Source organism: Mytilus edulis, chromosome 1 (assembly GCF_963676685.1).
Source record: "Mytilus edulis chromosome 1, xbMytEdul2.2, whole genome shotgun sequence".
In the NCBI taxonomy this organism is placed as follows: Eukaryota; Metazoa; Mollusca; class Bivalvia; order Mytilida; family Mytilidae; genus Mytilus; species Mytilus edulis.
In genome coordinates this window covers 90030564-90054170 of record NC_092344.1, presented here as the reverse complement: position 1 = coordinate 90054170, position 23607 = coordinate 90030564, and the positions used below count along the sequence as shown (strand labels likewise).

General features: G+C 34.1%; 1 protein-coding gene across 1 annotated transcript in view; it reads left to right on the top strand.

The window, feature by feature from the left end:
* LOC139515761 (uncharacterized) overlaps positions 1 to 23607 on the top strand; it is a gene marked incomplete in the record, with an annotated part of 192747 nt that overhangs the window by 63842 nt on the left and 105298 nt on the right. Inside the window, 12 exon segments of the mRNA XM_071305446.1 lie at positions 864 to 1037; positions 1436 to 1588; positions 2347 to 2927; positions 3373 to 3596; positions 5612 to 5790; positions 6101 to 6249; positions 6623 to 6811; positions 7157 to 7301; positions 8058 to 8198; positions 9674 to 9838; positions 15449 to 15622; positions 16900 to 17320. Coding sequence (XP_071161547.1) covers positions 864 to 1037; positions 1436 to 1588; positions 2347 to 2927; positions 3373 to 3596; positions 5612 to 5790; positions 6101 to 6249; positions 6623 to 6811; positions 7157 to 7301; positions 8058 to 8198; positions 9674 to 9838; positions 15449 to 15622; positions 16900 to 17320 — 2695 coding nt within the window.

Below are 23607 nucleotides of genomic sequence, written 5' to 3'. Positions count from 1 at the left end.
CTACAAATAAGTCAACATGACCAAAATGGTCTGTTGACCCCTTTAGGAGTAATTGCCCTTTATAGTCAATTTTTAACCATTTTTCGTAAATCTTAGTTATCTTTTACAAAAATCTTCTCCTCTGAAACTAATGGGCCAAATTAAACCAAAGTTGGTCACAATCATCATTCGGGTATCTAGTTTAAAAATTGTGTCCGATGACCCGCCCAACCAACCAAGATGGCCGCCATGGCTAAAAAAGAACATAGGGGTAAAATGCAGTTTTTGGCTTATCACTCAAAAACCAAAGCATTTAGAGCAAATCTGACATGTGGTAAAATTGTTTATCAGGTCAAGATCTATCTGCAACAACAAAAGAGAGTTTTTAACGACCTCAGCTGGCTATACAACCCTCACACAATCAACTGAATTTTGCAGAAATCATTAATAGGATAGATTGCTCTTATATGATAATTTTTTATTACCTTTTTGTTTTTTTTTGGCAAAGGGGGAGCAGGGGGTTGCGCAACAACAAAACAACTTCACAACTTTCTCATTACTTTGCATTTCTCGTTAGATAAATTTTACAAAATTCTCCCTTGAAACAACTGTCAAATTTAAACAAACTTGGTTTAAATCACCACTAGGATATCCAGGGACCACTGTGTATGATGACCCTGCCTGCCCACATGGCTGAAATAAAACAGGTTTCAAATGCACTTTTTAGTATTATATCTCTGAAACTAAATGACAGTACAACAGCTGCATTTATCATGCATCAATTGTAAATAAAAATATCAGGTGAGCGACACAGGGTCCTTGGACCCTCTAGTTTGCATTAGAATACAATTTTCCTGAAATGACCAAATTCAATATTGTTATAGGAGTTGGACAGTGGCATAGGTATGGGGCAAGTGGTGCCTCCTATGGTGGTACTGGTGGCCAAGGAGCATGTAGTAACCATCTATCATGTAAACTGTCTCGTAGTAAAGCCTATGGAGACCTCAAACAGCCCCTAGAGTTTGGAAGTGGTGGTTCAGGTGCTAGAGGAGGATCAGGTCGGTTGTATTGCTTTTATTATACTTAACAAAGATCGGTGTTTCTTAATTGATAAAGCCATTATTTCTTGTCTAATCATTTTCAGAGCAGTCCTAAAAATAGGACCATATCAAAATCTTGATTTTTTGTTTGAAAGTAATTAATAACTGAACAAAGTCTAAACATGAAAGTTTTTAAACGAAAATGTTAAGAGAAGCGTTGTCTTAAAAAACGAGCACCATAGTATATTATTTAATTTATTTTTGCATTGCGCTCTGTTATTTTGAGGTTTTGTAAAAATAGGCATAGAAATTTTACCAGCATCTTTTTAGAGATAGATCATAAAACAAAATATCTCATTAATAAAAATCAAAAGATATATGTGTATAAATTTAAAGGTGATTTTCATTTATTTTAGGTGGAGGTCGACTTGAAATAAAAGTGCAACATACTCTGAAAGTAGATGGCTATGTAATGGCCAACAGTGAGGATGTACTCTCTGTGTCTTCATGGTCTGGTGCCAGTGGAGGCAGTGCAGGAAGTATACTCATCAACACTGTAAACTTTACAGGTTAGTTATGGAAAAATAAATTTGCAAAAGGCATAATGTGATTGTATTTATTTCAAATGTTGTTGAACTAGGTTTTCCAATATATCTGGTAATTAAGATGGACAGTTACAATATGTGTCAAAAGGCAGTAGACAGTTTCTGTGCAATATCTTATAAACCTTTCAAGCAATACTTTGCAAATTTTACTATATTAATGTTCTTACTGATAACAAAATGGAGGTCAAGTTTGATGAGAAAGATTTTTACTTTTATTGTTCAGGAGTTATGGTCCTTTATACATTGGAAAATGGCACTTAATCAGAATGTCTGACAATGTTTAACCAATGTTTTTTTTCAAATTTTGATTAGTTTTTTACTGATTGCAAAATGGAGGTCTTGTTCTATATTGGTCCTTGATTGATTGGAAAATGGGTATGCGTATATTCATTTGAATTTGTAAATTTATTGAGGTTATGGTAATTTGATTGTGAATTTGATTGCGAATATCTTTATTAGCCCTTCCATGTAATAAAATATTTTAATATTTTTTATGATTGTTGAAGTGATGTCCTTGGTTCACCCTCGGGTCGAATATGCCCTTGAAATATAGGCTCCTAAATCCGTCATTATTAAAGGATGCATTTATGTTACTTTCTGAAAATATTCAAATTTATTGTCTGTTACATGTAAATAAGATCATATAATGCAAAACTGAAAATTATGACATGAAATTAAGATTGTTGCAAAACTTTATTTTTTTTATGGATTTGTTGCTTCAGGAAGTCATACAGGACATATTCAAGCTCTAGGAGGTGTGGCTGACATCAGTATAGGTGGAGGGGGAGCAGGAGGGAGGATTGCCTTGTACCAGAATACCCACCACACCATTCCCCCATACAGAGGATTCTTTGATACTTATGGTGGCAGAGGAAATTCCAACAAAGGATCAGAAGCTGGTGCGTCAGGTACAGCCTTCATCCAGAACACAGAGACAGGCTACTCAAAGCTTCTTGTAGATAATCATAATCAGCTTCCAAGAGATGAACACTCTGCACTGTTGAATGAAGGATATAGAGTAGATTTGACTATCTTAGAGTCAAGTTACTCCCAATCAAGCTTATACACATCTACCAAAGGACACAAGATCACATCTACATCCAATACCTATGTCTATGGCTATCCCTGTTATAGTGGAAACTACTACCTCATGTACTTGTTTGACCAGACACTAGCCAGTGAGAGTGGACAGATTTATGTAGCCTCTTCTGGTTCAGCTACAATAACAGTAGAACTAGTGGCAGAAGCCTTTGTAACAAAGCTTAAAATTTATCCTACAGCCAGTTTCCCATCAAGATTTAAGGTTTGTTGGTTAAATCAAGGATTTGTATAGTATACTATACAAATCCTTGGTTAAATAGATGAATTATTTTAATTGATAAATACTTCACCTCCTATAAAAGAGTAGAAAAACAGTATTATTTTTTTTTCTATTCATGGATTTTCAATTATCTAAGTGGAAAATTTACATCGGTTCTTGTGGTTTAAATTGGTTTAAAACTTTGAATAGTTCGATAAGCAGAAAGATCTTAGTTTGGGAACCATTTTTTTTTTTTAAAGCACATAGTCCAGATAGCCTGACCTGGTATTTTCTTAAAATATGGTGGAGTTAAACTAATCATAGATGGCAAAAAATGTCCCTTTGTGGATATTTTCATAATTAAGAAGCATTTCATACAAATAATTTATTTAAATTCGTTTTTATCTTCCACCTCTATGTTAAATCCATATGCATGATTGTTTTGTAGGTTATAGGTTATAATGGAGCCACATCTTTTGTTGTAACCACTAACTATGTAGAGCCACGTATTCCCATCATCCAAGGATCTTACTTAGAATTGCCAGTTATGCAGACAGCTACAAAATTCCAGTTCCTTGTCACATCTACTGGCTCCTCATCATCTAGTTGTTACTACAGAGCTTCTCTTACAGAAATAGAAATATTTGCTGATGCCAAAAATGTTTTTGATAGGTATGTCATAACGAAGATATGCCATTCATTTGTTTATATCATTTTAAATGTAGTCTTATGAAAATGTTTAAAAAATGATATTCTTCTTAAAGTACAATGATAAAATAGGCAATATAGGAAAGGTATACTGACATAAGAAGTCTCTAAACACATTAACTCCAAATGGAGCTTTAAATTCAATTTTGGCTTCTACTAACAAAAGCTCCATTTGGAGTTAATGTGTTTAGAGACTTCTTATGTCAGTATACCTTTCCTATATTGCCTATTGATTTTTCACTGACATAGGAGCTCTAAGCGTAAGCCTAGCGATTACCTGACATTGATGTATATATGTAATACCTACATTACAAACTTAAGGTGTTGAAAACTTTTTAACACTGAGGATTAATATTCGTCTACCTTTGATCTTAAAAGGAGTACTAAAGGCTTAAATGAAGCATTCTCAATCAGACCCCCCCCCACTTAAACCAAATTTTGTTTGGTTAGGGGGGGGGGGTAATAGTTTTGACTTGATGTTTTGGTGTATCACAAGCTAAAACGTCAAGACTGCATGACTACCATGAAATACTATTATTAGACTTGATATTTAGGTGTATCATAAGCCAAAGATCAAGACTGCATGACTACCATGAATTACTATTTCATGACTTGATATTCAGGTGTATCATAAGCCTGAAGTCAAGACTGCATGACTACTAGGAAGTACAATTTCAAGACTTGATATTTAGGTGTATCATAAGCCAAATATCAAGATCACATAACTACCATGAAATACTATTCCAAGACTTGATATTTAGGTGTATCATAAGCCAAAGATCAAGACTAAATGATTACCATGCACTTCTTAAATTATTAAAACACCCTTTACCCAATGCTAAAGCCCAAGTATGGTTATATCATTAGGTCACATTACCGTATAATGTCAAAATAAATGTTTACTGTAACATGTCAAAAAGTTTACTGTAACGTATACATTAGCTAAATATAGATAACTGTAACCATGGAAACCCCACGAGGATTTTTCACTGAAAGGATAATTTAACCTGTTTAGACATCAACCAGATACATATTTATCCACTGGATAACTTTGATCCGCCGGTTAACTCTGAACCGCCGGTTAAATCTCAACCGCTGGTTAACTCAACCGCCGGTTAAATCTCAACCGCCGGTTAACTCAACCGCCGGTTTAATCTCAACCGCCGGTTAAATCTCAACCGCTGGTTAACTCAACCGCCAGTTAAATCTCAACCGCTGGTTAACTCAACCACCGGTTAAAACTCAACCGCCGGTTAACTCAACCGCCGGTTTAATCTCAACCACCGGTTAAATTTCAACCGCCGGTTAACTCAACCGCCGGTTACCATATCTATATAAATAGGGTGCAAACATTAATCCACCATTCTGCCTCTGATGAAGGTCCTTTTTGGACCGAAACCGGTCAGGCTATGAAACATCACCAGGCGCTGTTAATTATGTGTATTGGTATATATACTATATTTTTATACAATGATAAAATATAATAAACCTTATAAAAGAGTATCCATGAATATTTTGTGTCTAAAATATAGGAAAGTTAAGTACTGCTGAAACAAAAACACCTTTGAAATTATTTTACTTACTTCTTACATATGATATAGGTAACAAAGGTTAAAATGATCCTTACATTTTAGAAATGTGCCAACAGAAGATATCTCTTGATTTACAATTCAAGTTTCATTGCTTTTAAAATTGAGGGTTTTCGATTTTTTACAGCGATTCTGGATTTTAAAATTTTGGATACTATCTTTGAGTTCAATACATTTGTTATTCATCATTCTTATACAATGCATATTACAAATAAAAACAAACTGACCAGATTTTGACAGTTGTAATTTAAGCTTGAATGATCTTAATCTCCTTCATCAGGAATATTTGATAAAAGATTTTGGCATCCAACCATACACCACATATTCTTTAGTAAATGAGCTCTTAACTTTCCATGAACCATAAATATTAAACTTTCTGTTTCTTTTAAGATACAAATACACTGACCTAGATGGAGCCACCACATGGATCTTTGCCAAGACAGACAATGAACAGTTAGATTTTAATGAAATAACAGTACAAGGAGGTGGACATTTGGCCTTTAATTCTTCTGTTAGTCTGACGTCACCTGTAGATATAAATGTAGGAACATTTGATGGAGATAGAACAGGTAATAAGCTCATTATTCCATTTTCTTTTTACATCAGTGGTCCTATTAATTTTTGTTATCGTCTTTTTTAAGGTTACTAGTATAAGATCACCTCTGGTCAGTGATACTTTTAGGTTTTAAGTAAGTGTAAAGATATAAAGAAAGAAAAAAGGTGACATATAACCATTGAAATGTAAATGTTTATATATTAAATATATGATTGCATATTTCTTATGTGACTATAAATTTTTAATTGTCTACGGGAAATTGCAAATATAGCACGGAACTGGCTAGCATATTTATTGCTGTCACTGTATTTTGTATTTTCCAGGTTATATCCACATTGGATACAATCAAGAGCTATCCATCAATTACACAAATGCAGATATTCCTTTCAACACACATGTGTATGAAAATGGCAAAGCAACCTATCCTCCCAGACCATTCTTCTATAGGACACATCTATATACCTCGGGAGAGGTAAGTTTTAACCAGTATCACAATGAGTAACAGAACTGGCCTAGATTTTAACAGAAAAAATGGCAAAATTATGTAATTTTATGTTCTAGAACACAACTGGAGCATTCTTGTATCAATACTTTGACAGAGTTTCATCATAAAAGAAAAAAGGAACAGTTTTCCAAGAGGAGGGATTGTGCTTATGGACTTTTTGTCTTTTTATTGATGTTTGTCAATTATATAAATTATATAAGTTTATTATGTTTATTTTATTTTAATCAGACCACCTTATGATGACCAAATATACATGAAGGTAGATAGACTGTTGACACTTACAGTATAGTAGTAGCATTTCTTTATCTTGTTTGTAATGACTGTTGATTTCTATTTTCAGATCCAGGGTATAGAAGATCTGTATGTATTTGATGGAGGCAGTGTGACCGTAGATACGAATGGCAGTATAGGTATGACAACACCAGGCAGCGTGTCATTGAAATCTTTACATGTACAGGACAAGGGCACATTCAAGATGGATTCCTACACCAAAGACAACATGTTTGTGATGGATTCTACAAATGTCACAGTATGTTATTTCTTTTGTCTTGAAAAATGCAAGGTCACTTTTGAATATCTTTTGGTTATTTGTTTCATATGGATGCTATACCATTGTTGAATATCATAGATCTTTCGGTGTTGTCCGCTGCTCGTCTCCATGCATCTTCACCTACATCTTGTTTTATTTAAATTTTTGGTTACAAAATTAAATAATCAATTTGCAGAATTTTTTTCTTTGCAAATTTTTTTCAGACAGGCAAGTATAGATTTATCTATATACACAAGGGTTTTACCTTAAAAAAACATATAAAGTTTTATCCATATAAAATGTTATACATAACATTAACATTTTATGTTGCCATGATTGTTACAGATTTATGGAGGGGGACATTTCAAGATCAATACTGGACTTAACATGACAACTCACCATTTAATGGCCATTTTCTCTGGAGGACTGATTGATCTAGATGGTCAAGGTCTTTCACAGCCAGAAGATGTTGGACCTGGATATGGAACAGGTAAGTAGATAAGTTAAAAATCGGGTTCAATCACTTTTTTTCGTGTAGAACTTCACAAAATCGTGTTTTAAAGCTATTTACTTGATCACTATCGTGCAATTATAACAAAGGATCAAAATGGTGTAGTTCACACCTAAATCGTGAAAGTTTGCAGTTATAAAAATATTTTTTTGTGATGCAGAGGAAATTGAAATGTAACTAAATGATCAGTGGCTATTTCATTCTTAGAAAGAATACAACTTATGAAAATAGTTGTTACAGCCCTTTAAGATTGTGACGACAGGACATGTTGATTTAGTTTTTACAACATATCCATACACAAAATATTTCTGATAGGCCTTTTGTTCATGCCCTTTTCTCAGAAATGTTTACAGTTCATTTTTGAAATTATTGAAATAACTTATATTGTGCATAAAAATATTTGTTTGTTAAGGACACAAAATTACATTCCCCCCTATGTAAAAATGGGTCACATATATTTATTTATGGCAGTGTCATCTTAGATGATCTGCCAAAATATTTTCATCATGATATGCCTTATGGATGTAGTGCAATATTTTGATTATTATTTATTTACAGGGCAAAATAAATCTTAGTTGTTTTAGTTAAAATAGAAGGATGGAAAGATATTCATAAGACAGCATCATCTTGAAAATATCTTTAAACTGTACACTGTTGGCCAAAGGTTTTTGACTCACAATAAAATTATCACAGTGACAAGCATGAATATTAATTGACTTTTGTAATTATTTAAAGGATCTCTGACAGGAGGAAGTGGTGGTGGCCATGGTGGAAGTGGTGGCCGTGGTAGTGATGCCTATACTGTAGGACATGGATACGATTCGATTTATACACCCGTTAAATATGGTAGCCCAGGAGGATATGGCAATTATAGAGGTATGATTGGAATAACCACAAATTTGAAACAATGAGAATAATAATTCTCATTATTTCTGTACTCCTTCAAAGGAAGTTTCAAGGAGGGAGTTCTATTAGGAATCCAACTTTTTATCTCACTGTCTGTCTCTGCATGAGGCTTATGTTGTATTTTTAATAGGCAATATCAATGTAGAAAGCAGTTTAAGCACAACAAAACTTACAACCTTTGAATAGAATACTGATGGTTTCCCATTTATCATACCTGTCAACTGACCCGTATACTGCGGGTGTGACCCGAGATTTCACAATTCTGAGGGATCACCCGGGACACCCGCCGGGTTATTGAATAACCCGGGAATTCCGAAAATGACCCGTTTTCACCCATATTTCTTAGCCTTGAGATTGATTTCATAAGTAATATTCCTTTGAAATATCGGCAAATTCGTAATTCTTCCATGAACAGGAAGTTCCTTTAGCTGTGTAAACTGTCAAATTAAGTGACCCATTAAATGCATGGCTTCACTTGACAGCTTTGGTGTCAAACACACTGTTAATTAACACCGATTACCTTAGCTTAAGGTCGTAAATAAATTGCACTGTTGTTTTACAAACATATTTCAACTAGAGTTAATTCCCCTTTTTTGTCACCATTGAAAATTATTACTTATATTTACGTTTTTTGGGTGAAAAAGATTAAATCTTGGAAAAATAAAATTCAAATACATATTGTAATATAACTTTTCATTATTTTTATACCTTTATGCAATTTTAAAAAAAAAGTTGAAAATTATTTTTTTCATCTATACTTCCTTTAACTGTATTACTATATTTTATTATGTAATAAGTTCACTCATACTACACTGAATTATATTGATTGGGAATAAGATTCTCTTATTGGATAAAAAGGGGTCACATGACATTCATTATTCTTCAGTAATAAATTCCATCTGTCATTAACAAACAAAACTGCCGTTAACAAACTTTTACATGATAATGACTGGTGGGTTGTGGTTTCCGTCTGATAACGACTGTTGGGGCGTGGTTTACGTCTGATAACGACTGTTGGGGCGTGGTTTCTCTGTTAATGACCGGTGGGGCGTGGTTTCTCTGTTTAGAGAGATGTACCTTTTATAAAACATGGTCCTGTTTTTAATATTATATTTAAGTTGTTGAATTGTTTACAATATGTTTTCGTTAATTCTAAAATTAAAGAGAACTTGATTAAGTATTTCTATACTGAAAAATTGCACTAAATCGTACAAAAGGACAGTGGTATTGACTGCGACAGCGATAATGACCTCGCCTTTGGCTCAGTCATTATCATTATCTTAGTCAATACCACTGTCCTGTGGGCAGTCCATATATCACGATAACGACCAGTTTTAAGAACTATTATATAATTATCGAGGGCTTAAGTATGCATTACTTATTTCAATAGTCAACATAAAAATGCAGGTGATAACTTATGACTTCTGAAAATAAAATCATTTCAGATTCTCTCTACTTTGGTGATAGTACTCATCGTAATACGTTGGTGCGAGGCCACATTGGTGGTGTAAGTGGTGGCAGGATTTACTTGACAGGAAGACATGTTGATATTGATGGGGAGATAACTGTTGATGGACAACCACCAGAGAATCAACTAGGAGCTAATGCTGGTTTGTATAATATTTGAATTGTGTTCTTTTTCACAAAAATACAGATTTTCTTGCCAGAAAAAAATATGAAACACAAAAAATTATGTATGTCTTTGTTTATTTTCCAAAATTGACATCTAGCCTGTGTAAAAGTATTACACCTATTTTTGGGATACGATTGCTTTCAAGCAATCTGTAGACTTATACCAGTGGCTCAGGGCAATGCCCTCACGTCAACCGTTTTATTCTAAACATTAAGGAACATCTCAGATTCTTATTATTGTCTTGCTTTAAAGGGTAAAAACAAACAAAGGGATTGAACTTAAACAACTTTCCTATATTGTTCTTTTCATAATCTTCATGTTTGATATTTCCCTTTACTTATATGCGTGTTTTTAACAACACGGAAAATCAGAATTAAGCAGTATTTATATTTAGTGTTTTTATAAATTTAGAAACACGTCAGAGGGAATTCCCCAGTTTTGATGAAAATGCGTGAGTTCTCTGAATTCCGATAAATCTATTTCTGTCATATAAGAACTGAAGTGGAGTTTTTCTGATATGTCACCGTTATGAAACTGACATTTGATATTGGACTCTATAAAGAAATAGAGAACCATCTAGGTCGTTTAATTAAAATTTAATATATATACCTTCTTGCTCCAGGGTTTGTTTAGTAGGCGAGCGCCAAAACAAGGATTCAGAGGTTTTTAATGCACCTACCTAACACACGGCTATTTGATATATCATTTGAAAGGTCTTTTATCGTACATTCAGAATTGCCTGGTCGTCAAATTGGGAAATGGTCACATTTTTAAAAAAACGACAAAAAAGGGGGAAAAAATATAAGTCATAATTTGACGATATTGTCCGAAAAATGCAGTTGAAGAACAAATTCATCTGCAATAATATATGAAATATATCATTTGACAAACTATAATCTATCTAATTTTTGTTTCTAAATTTTTTTTTTTTTTTAAAGTGTTCAAAATGAAAAAATCTCGTATTTTTGTGAAAATCATAATATTTACGGGTATTGACGCAAAACGCTCGGTAATATTAAATTTTGCAACTAAACACACACAAATTCTATTGGTTTTATATTATTAACATATATTACTAGTTTTTTAAGTGTTAATTCCTCGCCTATCCTGTTTTTTTATACCGACAAAATATTGATAAAACTATATTAAAACATAGCGCAAAACTGCTTTGAAACGCATATTTACCATTTTTACAGCACAGTTAAAAGTATATGTTATTTTGGTTTCCTGTTAGTTCGACAGTTATAAATACAATATGATTTTATTGTCTTAAGCTTGCCAACCACGTCAAGATCGAAGATCACTAGCAAGTTGTTGTTTTTTTGTGTTTTTTGTGTTTTGTTTAGATCACTAACAAGGTCTTGTTTCTTCTTTTTCTAAACTACCAATATCATCTCATACGGAACTTAAGTACACATCCATTTAGTAGAGTTATTACAAAACACAAAATTGATAATAATATACATATTTACATTGAATAACAGTGAGGCAACTTAAGCTTTATGTTGCCCCTTTGCTCAAATGCTCTTTCGCTATTAGTCAATAGTATCGTTTTCATCTTCATCATCGTCATTCATTTGATCTTCTTTAGAGGTTGATGTCCTCTTTAGAATAAATATTTAGGCAAGTATCACTGCCCTGACATGGACAAAGCTCAGTGCAAGACATTTGCTGCTCTCGGCAAACACATTTCTTGCTACATATTTATTCCCTCTTGCAAGAACATTTTAAATATTGCAGGAGATCGGACGTCTTCATGCCTAAAAAAAAGGAGACTGGATCTGGGCCATGTAAACTCTTTTTCCATCCGTATTCATAAGGAGACAAAGGATTTGGATGATCGTTTGTAGAAATGGCCACAAAATATGTTCTTTGAATGCAGGTTAACTTGAGTCTTTGCATGTTACAAGTTTAACACGTTACTTGTTGTCAACATGTGATGAAGCAAATTTGTCTTTTGGGTCATACAAGCTTAAATAAGCTCTCTGGTTGCTGACAACGATGTGGAAAAAGCAATCTTGTCAAAGTCTTGGAGATTTGTAAACTTACTCGGAGATTTTCTTATCAACTTGAAAACAGTCTTTTTGCCAAACCCAATTATAGCAGAAGTGGTATCACAACCAGTTCAAGCATGAACTACAGGAAGAATGTTAGCTAGTAAAGGTGAAAAAGATTTACTTAACTCATGGATTGGTATGTACCTTCTACAGTCCCTAAGAGAATTAGTTGACCCCGTCAAAACACATTTGTTCAGTCGATATAAGAATCTTGAAATAATGAACACAGAGTACAAGAACATCTGTATCGGAACACTTGACTATGATTCGTCGCCTTATATTCAACTGCTAAAAGATGTTATCAGAGTGTATAACATGAAGCAAGATTCTTGTGTCTGCGTCTTCGTACGAACAGGACAGATCTGGAGATCGATTACATGCTCTCATTGAGAGTTGTCGCTCTATTTCTAGATTGGAAAATGCGCCGGCAAGAACTAAACATTTATTTTCCACCTGGAACATATCAGACAAATTACTGCTCAGATAATCTCCAAAGAAAGTAATCAGAGCTTGCTTGTTTTTGTTGCTTGATAGACATTTTTTCCGGTCTGGAACAGTTCGGCCTTCAGCGATATGAAACTTTTTCGTAGTTGTTGTTGCCGATCGTCTATGTCGCTCTCCTGATTTCATTGAATGTTCAGTGACATAGCGATCGAAGACATCAACAACCTTGTCTGTGAATCGGAGGCATGATTGTAAAAGATGGACGAAAGATACCAAAGAGACAGTCAAACTCATAAATCGAAAATAAACTGACAACGCCATGGCTAAAAATGAGTGCCTGCATAATGTAAGATTTGGCCAAGTCTCCAAATGTGGACATAATTTTAACATCAATTGACTGAACTTATGCCATTTCTTATTGGTACGGTAGCACTGTGATCGGTTGGAGGAATGTTAGGGACTGATCCCACTAAATTTTCAAATTCATGGGAAGATCAGACTTATTTGTCCATCATTGAGCTTCGATGTGTGTCGCAATCTTTTCCGGGTATATGGAATTTATAAAAACAAAACATATAAGAGTTTCAATAAGTCATTGACACTGACAATCTAAAAAAAAATATGGTATTTTTTTTACATTTTAGGGTTGGTCTTACAGATGCATCAGAAAAAACTATTTTTTCATAAAATCTTCTTTTTTTTGGATTCCATGTCTTTTTAGAATGTATTCAAAGCTATCTTAGATAAAAACGAATTATCTATTTACAACAATGCCGATATATGCAATGTTAAATGTCACTGCATAATCCAAAGTAATTCGACATGTCTGTGTTCTCGCGAGATTTGCAAGAAACGTGACCATAGGAAACTTTGACGACCACCCAAATCGTATGCTCTAGAAGTTTTTCTTTCGATTGATACCAAAATTAGCTGTGTGTTCGATAGGTGCATTAAAAACCTTAACGAGAGGCTTTTTCTCAAATCGGCGCTCGCCTATAGGTAATTATGCGCATGCGTATAGTTTTCTGGACTTCACGGGGTATTAGATTGAATGTTTGCTCTGGATTCCCCTCCAAATTGAATAATTGAAAACACATGGGATCCTTTCTGTGTATGTCTGCTATTGAGGGTTATTGTTGTTGTATAATTTTAAATCATATGCATCATTTAAATTAAATTTTTTTTATTCCACATCGTTAAGGTATAATTACAACACCCCTTCAGGCAAAATGGAGTCTTCCATATTATCGTTTCGAGTTGTCCATTTCCGGAAGTAACTTGCGTCAATTCTGAATCTAAATACACCTCGAGAAAAATTAACTCGTTCTGTCGATAAACATCGTATTATATTAAAAACGATCGCAATTTAACTCATTCGCCCCCAAGACATTTTTGGAAAATCAGGCATTTTCGAAAATTTGCAAACATATGCAAATTATATGCAAATGAGCAAACTCCTGATGCTGTAACTGATGCTCATCTATTAAACTACTTATTGGGATTTGGGGGCGGATGGCATAGGTGGGGGGTGGGGTGGGAGGTGGAATATTTTCTCGTGGGTTTGAACCCACCCCCCAGTGAAAAATGGTAATTTTCCGTCTATTTTCCGACTTCAAAACGACCTTGAGAGGTGAACACTGACAGGACTGTGTTTTTTTGTCATTCAAGTATTACCCTATAGTTACAGTAGTCCATTCATGCTAGCTGGGAGTATATTGGACTTCAGTGTCTTGCTTGGGAATTATTATTGTCAAGTCAGGTCTGCCTAAATGTCCGTTTTTACGGATTTTTGACAAAACGGTGACCTAGATTTTACAGACTAGATTCCTATTGGCCATATTATACCTCGTTGTGTTCCTATACCACCTATGCATGCATATATGATAATAGTTTTTACCAACAGTCACTTCCAGTTACGGAGTGGCCATCAAAAGATGCCCACCCCCACCTGATTTTGGCTACTTTTCATGTTTTTCCGATTTTGAACTCTTAAACGGCTTTCAAAGTGCCATATTTTCATGAACAGACATCTGAGAAGAGTTGTTGGACCATGAACTGCTTGGTTGAAGTCCCTGCTATCATGACATTTCAGCTGGGGCAGTTCAAAAAAAGTATGGAGGGTCATACGGGCCATCAAAGAATGGTTGTCGCCATCACGCCTACAGGCGGGATTGGGGGTTAAAGGGTTAAACCGAGGAATGTGTACGGAAAGGAGTCATGACAACTGACCCAAAGGAAATTAAACATTTATAGAGTAGAGAATGGGGTTCCTCCTACGTAGGAAAATAGGTGATAATTAAGTCAGTTAAGATACGAAGTGAAATACCTTCTCTCACTCTGCTATGGAAAGTAAACTTGGAATTTATAGTACAAAAATAAAACACAATAGGCCTAAGTACATTGTTCATACACTTTTATCCGGGATTGGCTATTTTGTTACTATTCATATTACATAAATTACATGTTACATGTGTCAATAAAAACAATGGCAATCGTATCCCTCAGAGCATTCTGCTCTTTGATTATGTCTTTGATACATGTTTTTGAAATGATTGTATCCTGTAGATTTGATACAAAAGTTTGGGTTCCTATTTACATAGAATATTGAAGTTCATCTAAACTAAAAATGGCCTTATTAAATAGAGCATCCAAAACATCTAAAGTTTACTCTGCTGAAAACAGTGGCATTATTAATTCTAGTGAAACTACATTATTTGGTTTCTGTAAACTTTAAACAATAGCACTACCTTCTTGGTAGATGATATCCTTAAGGACAAATATGGATGACTGATATCAATTTGGTACACCTACATACAAAATGATATTCTTTCAGACATACCAGTTCTTTTTTTAATTTCATTTAGTATTTTATTTCTTTCACTGGTTGCTGACCTGCAATGTATTGATAATGTCTTACACCATATTGGGTCATTTTTTATTTAAAGTTTTTCTGTTTATTTTAAAAGAATTGAAATAAGACTCCTTTTCTTTGGCAGAAAAATGATTAACAGTTTTAAAATAATTTGGCCAATTTGACACAATTATTATATTACCTAACAGTAACTTAATATGTTATTATTATATAGGAGGAGGATCTGGAGGCAGTGTATGGATTGTTTGTGACGAGGTTGTTGGCCATGGAGTTATTACAGCCAATGGAGGGAATGGCAATGGTCAAGGAGGGGGAGGAAGTGGTGGAAGGATCTCTATACAGTCATCCAATACCAACAAACTCAACATTACACTCAAAGCATATGGAGGTAGGTTTTTATGCCCCATTTATTAAGCTGCATTTATGGGCATTATGTTTTCTGGTCTGTGCGTCTGTTCGTCCGTCCGTTCGTCTGTCTGTACCACTTCAGGTTAAAGTTTTTAGTCAACGTAGTTTTTGATAAGGTTGAAGTCCAATCAACTTGAAACTTAGTACACATGTTCCCTATGACATGATCTTTCTAATTTTAAAACCAAATTAGAGATTTTACCCCATTTTCACAGTCCACTGAACATAAAAAATGATAGTGCAGATGGGGCATCTGTGTACTATGGACACATTCTTGTTTTAGAATAAACATGAGCATGGAAATTGGGAATGTGATAGAGACAACAACCTGACTAAAGAGTAGAAAAAAGCCCCAAGAAAATTCCTCACTAAAGGTGGGCTTCAGCTGGCCTCTAAACACAAAAGGGCACTATGTTCAGTGAAAATGGATGTCACACCAAAGAATGCTAACTTAAAACTTATAAATAAGATGATGTGGTAGAAATGCTTATGAAATAACTATCTATCTACATGTAACTTATTCACAAACACATCCTTTTCTATTAGATTCTGATGCAGAATGACTACTTAAGTTTAACTTTGTGTAGTATTTGTTTTGTCAGTTAATTTATGAAAGTTTCTGCTTACTTTCATGTTAAAAATAAGATCTTATTATACCCCCGCTTTGAAAAAAGGGGGGTATACTGTTTTACCTCTGTCTGTCCTTCTGTCAGTCCATCAGTCCGTCAGTCTGTCAGTCAGTCCGTCCTTCCCATGAATATTTTTCGTCACATTTTTCTCAGGAACTACACTACCAGGATTTCTGAAATTTGGTTTCAGGCTGGATATAAGTCAGCTATACTGTGTGATGCGTTTTCAGATTCATCACTCAACAGCTTCCTGTTTACCGAACACTTGTTTGATTTTACACATGATAGCCAAGTTGAAAATTTTTCGTCACATTTTTCTCAGGAACTACAATACAAGGATTTCTGAAATTTGGTTTAAGGGTTAATATAAGTCAGCTATACCGTGTGATGCGTTTTCAGATTCATCACTCGACAACTTCCTGTTTACCGAACACTTGCATATTTTTACACAATTAATATTATCCACTTGCGGCGGGGATATCAACAGTGAGCAGTAGCTCGCAGTTTCACTTGTTGATTTTAGCTACAATAGGAAATAAGATTTATAATAGCATTGTTGGGATAATTACTGCATTGTGTGTATGAACCTGTTAATTTTGATTTGAAAAATTTGTGATGAATTTTACAGGTACCAGCAACTTTGAAAGTGGTGGTGCGGGAACAAAATATGAAGAATTGTTCAATGCTACAAATAAAATGGCAATAAACAAAAAGCTTACAGTTGACAACAATGGTCATACCTACCCAAGAGCAGCTAATATCCAACATGGAGACCGTCGTAACTTGTTGAATGGTGTGTACGATGATATCAGCCAATCAGGTGGTATAACCTGGCTGTACCATGATGACCCTCAGTATAAGTTTAATACTGTTGTGTTACAAGGAAACGCACATGTAGCTATACTTAGTAATACATCTGTACAAGATATTGATATCAGAGTGGAATATCTAATTGGTGATACAACAGGAGTGTTGCATGCTGGGAAAAGACAGACATTTGGATTTACAAATGTGGATACTTACATGCCTATCAATATTATGTGCTACAGGTAAATAGTGTAATTTTTTTTAAACTGTATTTATTTCTATTCAAATATGTTTTATAATTTGGCAAAGAGACATTCAAGTTATACATTATAATTTGATGAAGTTAAAGTTACATCAACTTGAAACTTAGTACACATGTTTCCTATGATATGATCTTTCTAATTTTAATACCAAATTAGAGTTTTTACTCTTAATTTTACCATCCACTGAACATGGAAAATGATAGTGCTAGTGGGGCATCTATGTACTGTGGACACATTCTTGTTATTAACTTTTATATCTATGAACAAGTGTGGACACAGATGAGTGTGGATAGTATGTATGGATGTTTGACAGTGTCTTATGACAAAATGAGTTCTATGTTTTTTCTATATGGTGTTATTAACTATGTTGCACGATGACAACCAAATCTGAGCATTATGAGTGTTATTTATTAAATTTTTTATGCCCCCACCTACAATAGTAGATAGGCATTATGTTTTCTGGTCTGTGGGTCCGTTCGTTCGTTTGTCCTGCTTTAGGTTAAAGTTTTTGGTCAAGGTAGTTTTTGATGAAGCTGAAGTCCAATCAACTCGAAACTTAGTACACATGTTCATTATGATATGATCTTTCTAATTTTAAAGCCAAATTAGACTTTTGACCCCAATTTCACGGTCCATTGAACATAGAAAATGGAAGTGGGAGTTTCAGGTTAAAGTTTTTGGTCAAAGTAGTTTTTGATGAAGCTGAATTCCAATCAACTTGAAACTTACTACACTTGTTGCATATGATATGATCTTTCTAATTTCAAAACTCATAACTGCTCCAAAAGTAATCTGATAGAATTTCAAGCATTTTAAGCCAATATTATCAACATCTACTAATGAGTCTTAATATGTCTACATATCTAAAAAGTCATAGTATTCAAAAGGTAATGCAAAATTATTCCTTTTCCTTTTTTTTGTTATATGGATACACATTTGAGTGATACATGTACCAATACAATATTTGTTGTGGTATGGAAGTGCAGTAATTAGCATTTACTGTAACTATGTTAATTCACACAAATTGAAAAATAAACAAATGAATGGACCAGATGCTCCGCAGAGCCCAGCTTTATACGACTGCAGAGGTCGAAGCCTGAACAGTTGGGGCTAGTATTGACACAACATTCAAGCTGGAAACAGCTCTGAGTTTGAATTGTGATTAAATAGATGACACAGCTTAGGTTTCTGACACAGAATGAATGTGGTCTAATGAACTTAAATATTTGTTTTGCTTTTGTGTTAGGAGCAATTCACTATGCTGCTGAATATTAATCCTTTCAAACAAAAATATCTAAAGAAATTTTCTTTTTAATTTCTGAAATGAGAAACATTTAGAGGAGACAAACTTCAGTTAAGAGATCAGAAACTAAAAAAATGTATAATTTTTCCATTTGTAAAAGGGCATACCCTAGAAAGTGCTTGCAATCACTGAATGGTTATTAATGACTGCTTTAATTTATCAGTTGGTAATAAAGTGAATATTGCATTGTATATTGTATAATTGATTTAAGTTGACTGAACAAAGAAAGATAACTCCAATTTTCAAAGAAGATTTCATAAAGCATTGGTATTAGGTAATTCAAGAACCATTCTGGACAAACTCCAATTAAGGGTCTTGAATTTACAAAAATGTTTGTTTTTGGTCCGTAATTATTAGACTGTTTGTCCCATAACCCACACAATATATCCGAACCTTCTACTTATGGTATTAAACATTGTGGTACAATTTCAGAACAATTGAAATACTTATACACAACTTTTTAAACCGACACTAGATTAAAGCTTGTTTTGGGCACCTTTGTACCCCTTATTCCTAAACCTTAGGGACCATAACCCCCAAAATCAATCCCAAGCTTCCTTTTGTGGTTATAAACGTTGTGTTATAATTTTGTTGATTTCTATTGACTTATAATAAAGTTATTATCCAGAAACCATCTTTCGGACAGGATACCAATTTACGACCCCAAATTTTTTGTGGTTGTATATAAATGTTGAACATGTGCAATGAAGTATAGTTTTAGAAATCGATTAGGGAGCTACCATTTGATTTTTATGGGGGGGGGGGCTAGGATGAAAAATTTTGTCCTGCCTTTTTTTTTAGTTGTAATCTCTGTCTTGCCTTTTTATTTTTCAGTCTATTCGGTCCTGCCTCTTTTTTTCTTAGCTTATCCTGACTTTTTTACAACAATTGTCATCCTGCCTTTTTTTTTTTTGCCAAGTTACTCATCCTGCCTTTTTTTTTTACTCAAAATCCTGTCCTGCCTTTTTTTTCAAATTTCATCCTAGCTCCCCCCATAAAAATCAAATGGTAGCTCCCTTAGACTGGATAGGCCTTATAATTTTTTCCCTCCTAATTGAAGGACCGTTTACACTCAGGGCCGAGTCATCAGCAGGCAATACAGATGTATTAAAACAACCTAGCATCATATTGCTAGTAGTGGGAGTAGCATTGTCCGGTAAATTTGTTCCCACTTTTTTTTATAAAATGTATGGTTCAAATCAAAATAGAATGCTTTTATCTCCTGAATACTTACATTGTACATAGAGATGATACTACTTTGACAAATCCTTGTCCATTAGAGTTGTCTGTCAAATCTTAATTTCACAAAGAATGAATTGCATAACAATGAACTGAGCTCAAAGCAAAGTACTTTAATAATACACTTAGACAAAGAGCTAAATCCAGTGATATACTTTGTACTACAGGTCCTTCATGACCATCCATCCACCCAAACCATATCTCAATAACATTCCATACTACATGATTGGATTCAGAAGTCCTGAAAAAGACATGACTTTTTTTTATCTTGTTTTAAGTATATATGCACAGGTTAAACCTTTATCGTGGATATAATCATTCAGTATCTAGCAACTATCAATTTGCTTCATGCACATATTGATATAGGTTGATTGCTCCTCTGTTGGAAATTAGAACACACCTCCATCTAATTTTAGTCAACTGACGAAGAAAAATTCAAAACTATATAAAATGTTATCTAAGACTTGTCAGTGTCTATTTCCTTTGCCACTGAATAAGATTCCATAATTACAACCAATGAAAATCAAATATCCCTCTAATAGACTTAGCATTGAAATCGTTTTCTAAAATGGTAGTTATGTGGAACCTAGAACTAAAAAAATTGAAACAATATATCTTAAATATTTCAAATGCATGTACATTTAATAATTCTCCAAAATTCACTTTATTTTTCCTTTTTTGGTTTTCTGTTGGAGACTGTATATTGACCTCTATGTAGCCTTTTCAACTTATAAAAGGGGGGATACATTTCCATAGAATTAAACTTTTCTGAAAGAATTGATTCCATTTATTTTCAATAAACAATAAATATTGAAGTCTATAACAGGCATCTAGGAACAGGCTCAACATTATTTCTAAACATGTATTAATATATACCAAAATGTGGACAAACCTACATTAAATATTCTACTTCAACGACTTTAATTAGTGGAGTAGATCAAATTAAAAAGTCACAATGGTTAAAAACTCCAATGGCAGTCTTTCCTGCTAAAATCTTGATGTGTAGAATGTGATATACCTTTTTTGGGTCTATATACTGTCCTTTAAATTTAGGTCATTTTGACACGGCAAAATATGAAAAAAAATGTAAACTATGGTCTGGAAAGCACACAGTTTGTGATATTTTAAGGTATCTTTACTAAGAAAACCTGCAAATCTCAGTGGCAGATCCAGAACTTTTCAAAAAGGTGTGGGGGCTCTGATGGACCAGAGGGTTGCCCACTCCCATCAAGCTTCAATGATTTCTTACATATATGTCATAAGCTAAATTTCCCCCACCCCCTTGGTCTGTCTATGCATCTGTTTATCGTTCTGCGAAATAGTACTAATACTAATTTTCCCCCTCCCTTACCTGGCCCTAGACAGTTGCTTACCTTTGTAAACATTTTATAATTATAGTCAGGTATATATTGATTGAGAGTAACTTACATAGTAGTTAATGGGACTCTTTTTCACACGGTTCTGTGAAATATAATACGGCAAATATATACCCGTACATACTATCCGCATAACATAGAAATCTGATAGATTTTCACTCCTCTGGGAAAAATCAACCTGTGAAATGAAATACCATGCCTGGGAAAAAATTACCGGGACAAATTATCCTCAGGATAAAATATCACAGAGGACGAAATAAACCGTTACATTACATGAGAAGCCGGTTTGGTTACAAATAATTATGTCACGTGAAGGCGCACTGACGTCACAATTTGCATTAATTTTGCAATACACTACAGTTCACTCATACAGAACCCATTATCATGCAAACATGCAACGTGAATGTGATTGGTTATCAAATAATACAGAATTTATGCACGTACAGTTAATATAGAAGAAATTAGTTCATCAAATGTGAGTTCGTGATCTTGTGGTTAAGACCGATGGCTACAGTGCTGAAAGTCCTGAGTTAGATTCTCACTTGGGGTGCTAAAAATATCAGTACATCAGAAGGGTAATTTTCACCCTCTCACACACATCTTTGTTAATGTTCCGGGATTGTTGAAAACTTGCATATTCATCAATATTTGATTTTGTGGTTTTAACAATCCAGACAGACAAATAGCAATAAGGTGTTTAGGAAAACATGACCTAAAACCTCCTTCATATATGACAAAAATACATGGGAACTCATATTGAATGGTCAAATGTGTTCAATATGAAAATTGAAATTAAGATGGTAAAATCAAATATTAGCCGTTACTGTAAATGGACTTAAAGTATGACTTTTCAGCAAATTTAAAGGGAAATGACACGGAAGGGGCCAAATAGTGTTCAAGGGGAGCAAATGCTATTTAAATTAGTATGCAGGTTTTAAATATAGAGGGAAGTTGAGTCATCTTTTTGGGTGAAGTTAAATACTGACTAGTGTGTGGTTCTCATTGGGTCTAAGCGTGACCAATATTGACAATTTTTCGCAAGTGTGAAACGTGAAAGTCAAATTATTGTGTCATGAAAACGGGAAATGAGGTCTGTCGTGAAAACGGGAAATGGGGTTCTGCAGGACCCTGGAAATGACAAAAAAATGAAAATTGCTCATGTACATAGTGTAAGCGGGATATGGGAATCTGACAAAACAGTAAGTGGGATCTGGGATCAGAACACCCCCCCCCCCCCCAATGAGACCCCCTTATGTAGATTTACCTTCTAATTCTATATAAAAAAAACACAACTAAGAACTACGTTTAATTCACTTTGACTACTGATATGCAAACCTAGAAATATTTCATAAAATAGTGATTGAAAGATTCATAACACTTTGAAAGGATAATTCAGACACGTGTTACGCGGGGAGCATGTTTTAAATTTGTTTACAAATAATAATGTCACGTGATCGCGCACTGACCTCAAGTTGCATCGCCCTTACAATTCACTAATACATGACCATTTTCATGCAAACATGCAACGTGAATGTGATTGGTTATCATATAATACAGAAATAATGCATGCACAGTTTAAGAAGAAATTAGTTCAATAAATCGATGCGATTTTCACTTTTGACACGAATAGGTCGGGTTGACATTACTGTCATCGGAGATAATATTGAGATAAATGGGATAAAACGGACCGTCAAAAAGGTCTAGAGGAGCACGTCAGTAGAACCTTAACATTAATAAGTAATACTTACCAAAATTTCTCTAATTAAAGAACTATATAACTGAAATTTCACAAAGATAACGGTAAACATTTTGTTGATGGTGATGATGCTATTATCGATCCGTTGAATTCAGGGTCAACGGAATTTTTTGCGTTGCGTTTAAATCATTGAGGCCATCTATTTTTATTGCGGGTTCCACATATATAAATCGGAATTAAAGAAAAAATGGAATGTTGTTAGCAGAATCAAAACAGAAATGATGAACATTGCAACATTTTCAGCAAAATATAAATAGGATGGAGGATCTGTGTATTCACATTATTTGTAAAACTCTCCTTATTCATGTGAAGCGTGTGCTTTACATCGAGGCTTGCTATGCTTATCATTGACGCCACAGTACTTCAACCAATCAGACAATGTTTATTTTGGGCATTTGACTTTTTTTAACTCAGATTTTGGAATATTTTAATCGAAATTATAGAAAAATGGAATGTTGTTAGTACATATAAAATAGAAAATGATGAATACTTTTAGCTAAAGATAATTTGGATGGGGGTTCTGTGTATTCACATTATTTGCACAACTCTCCTTACTGATGCCATATTTTGGAATTTCCGTGACCTAAATGGT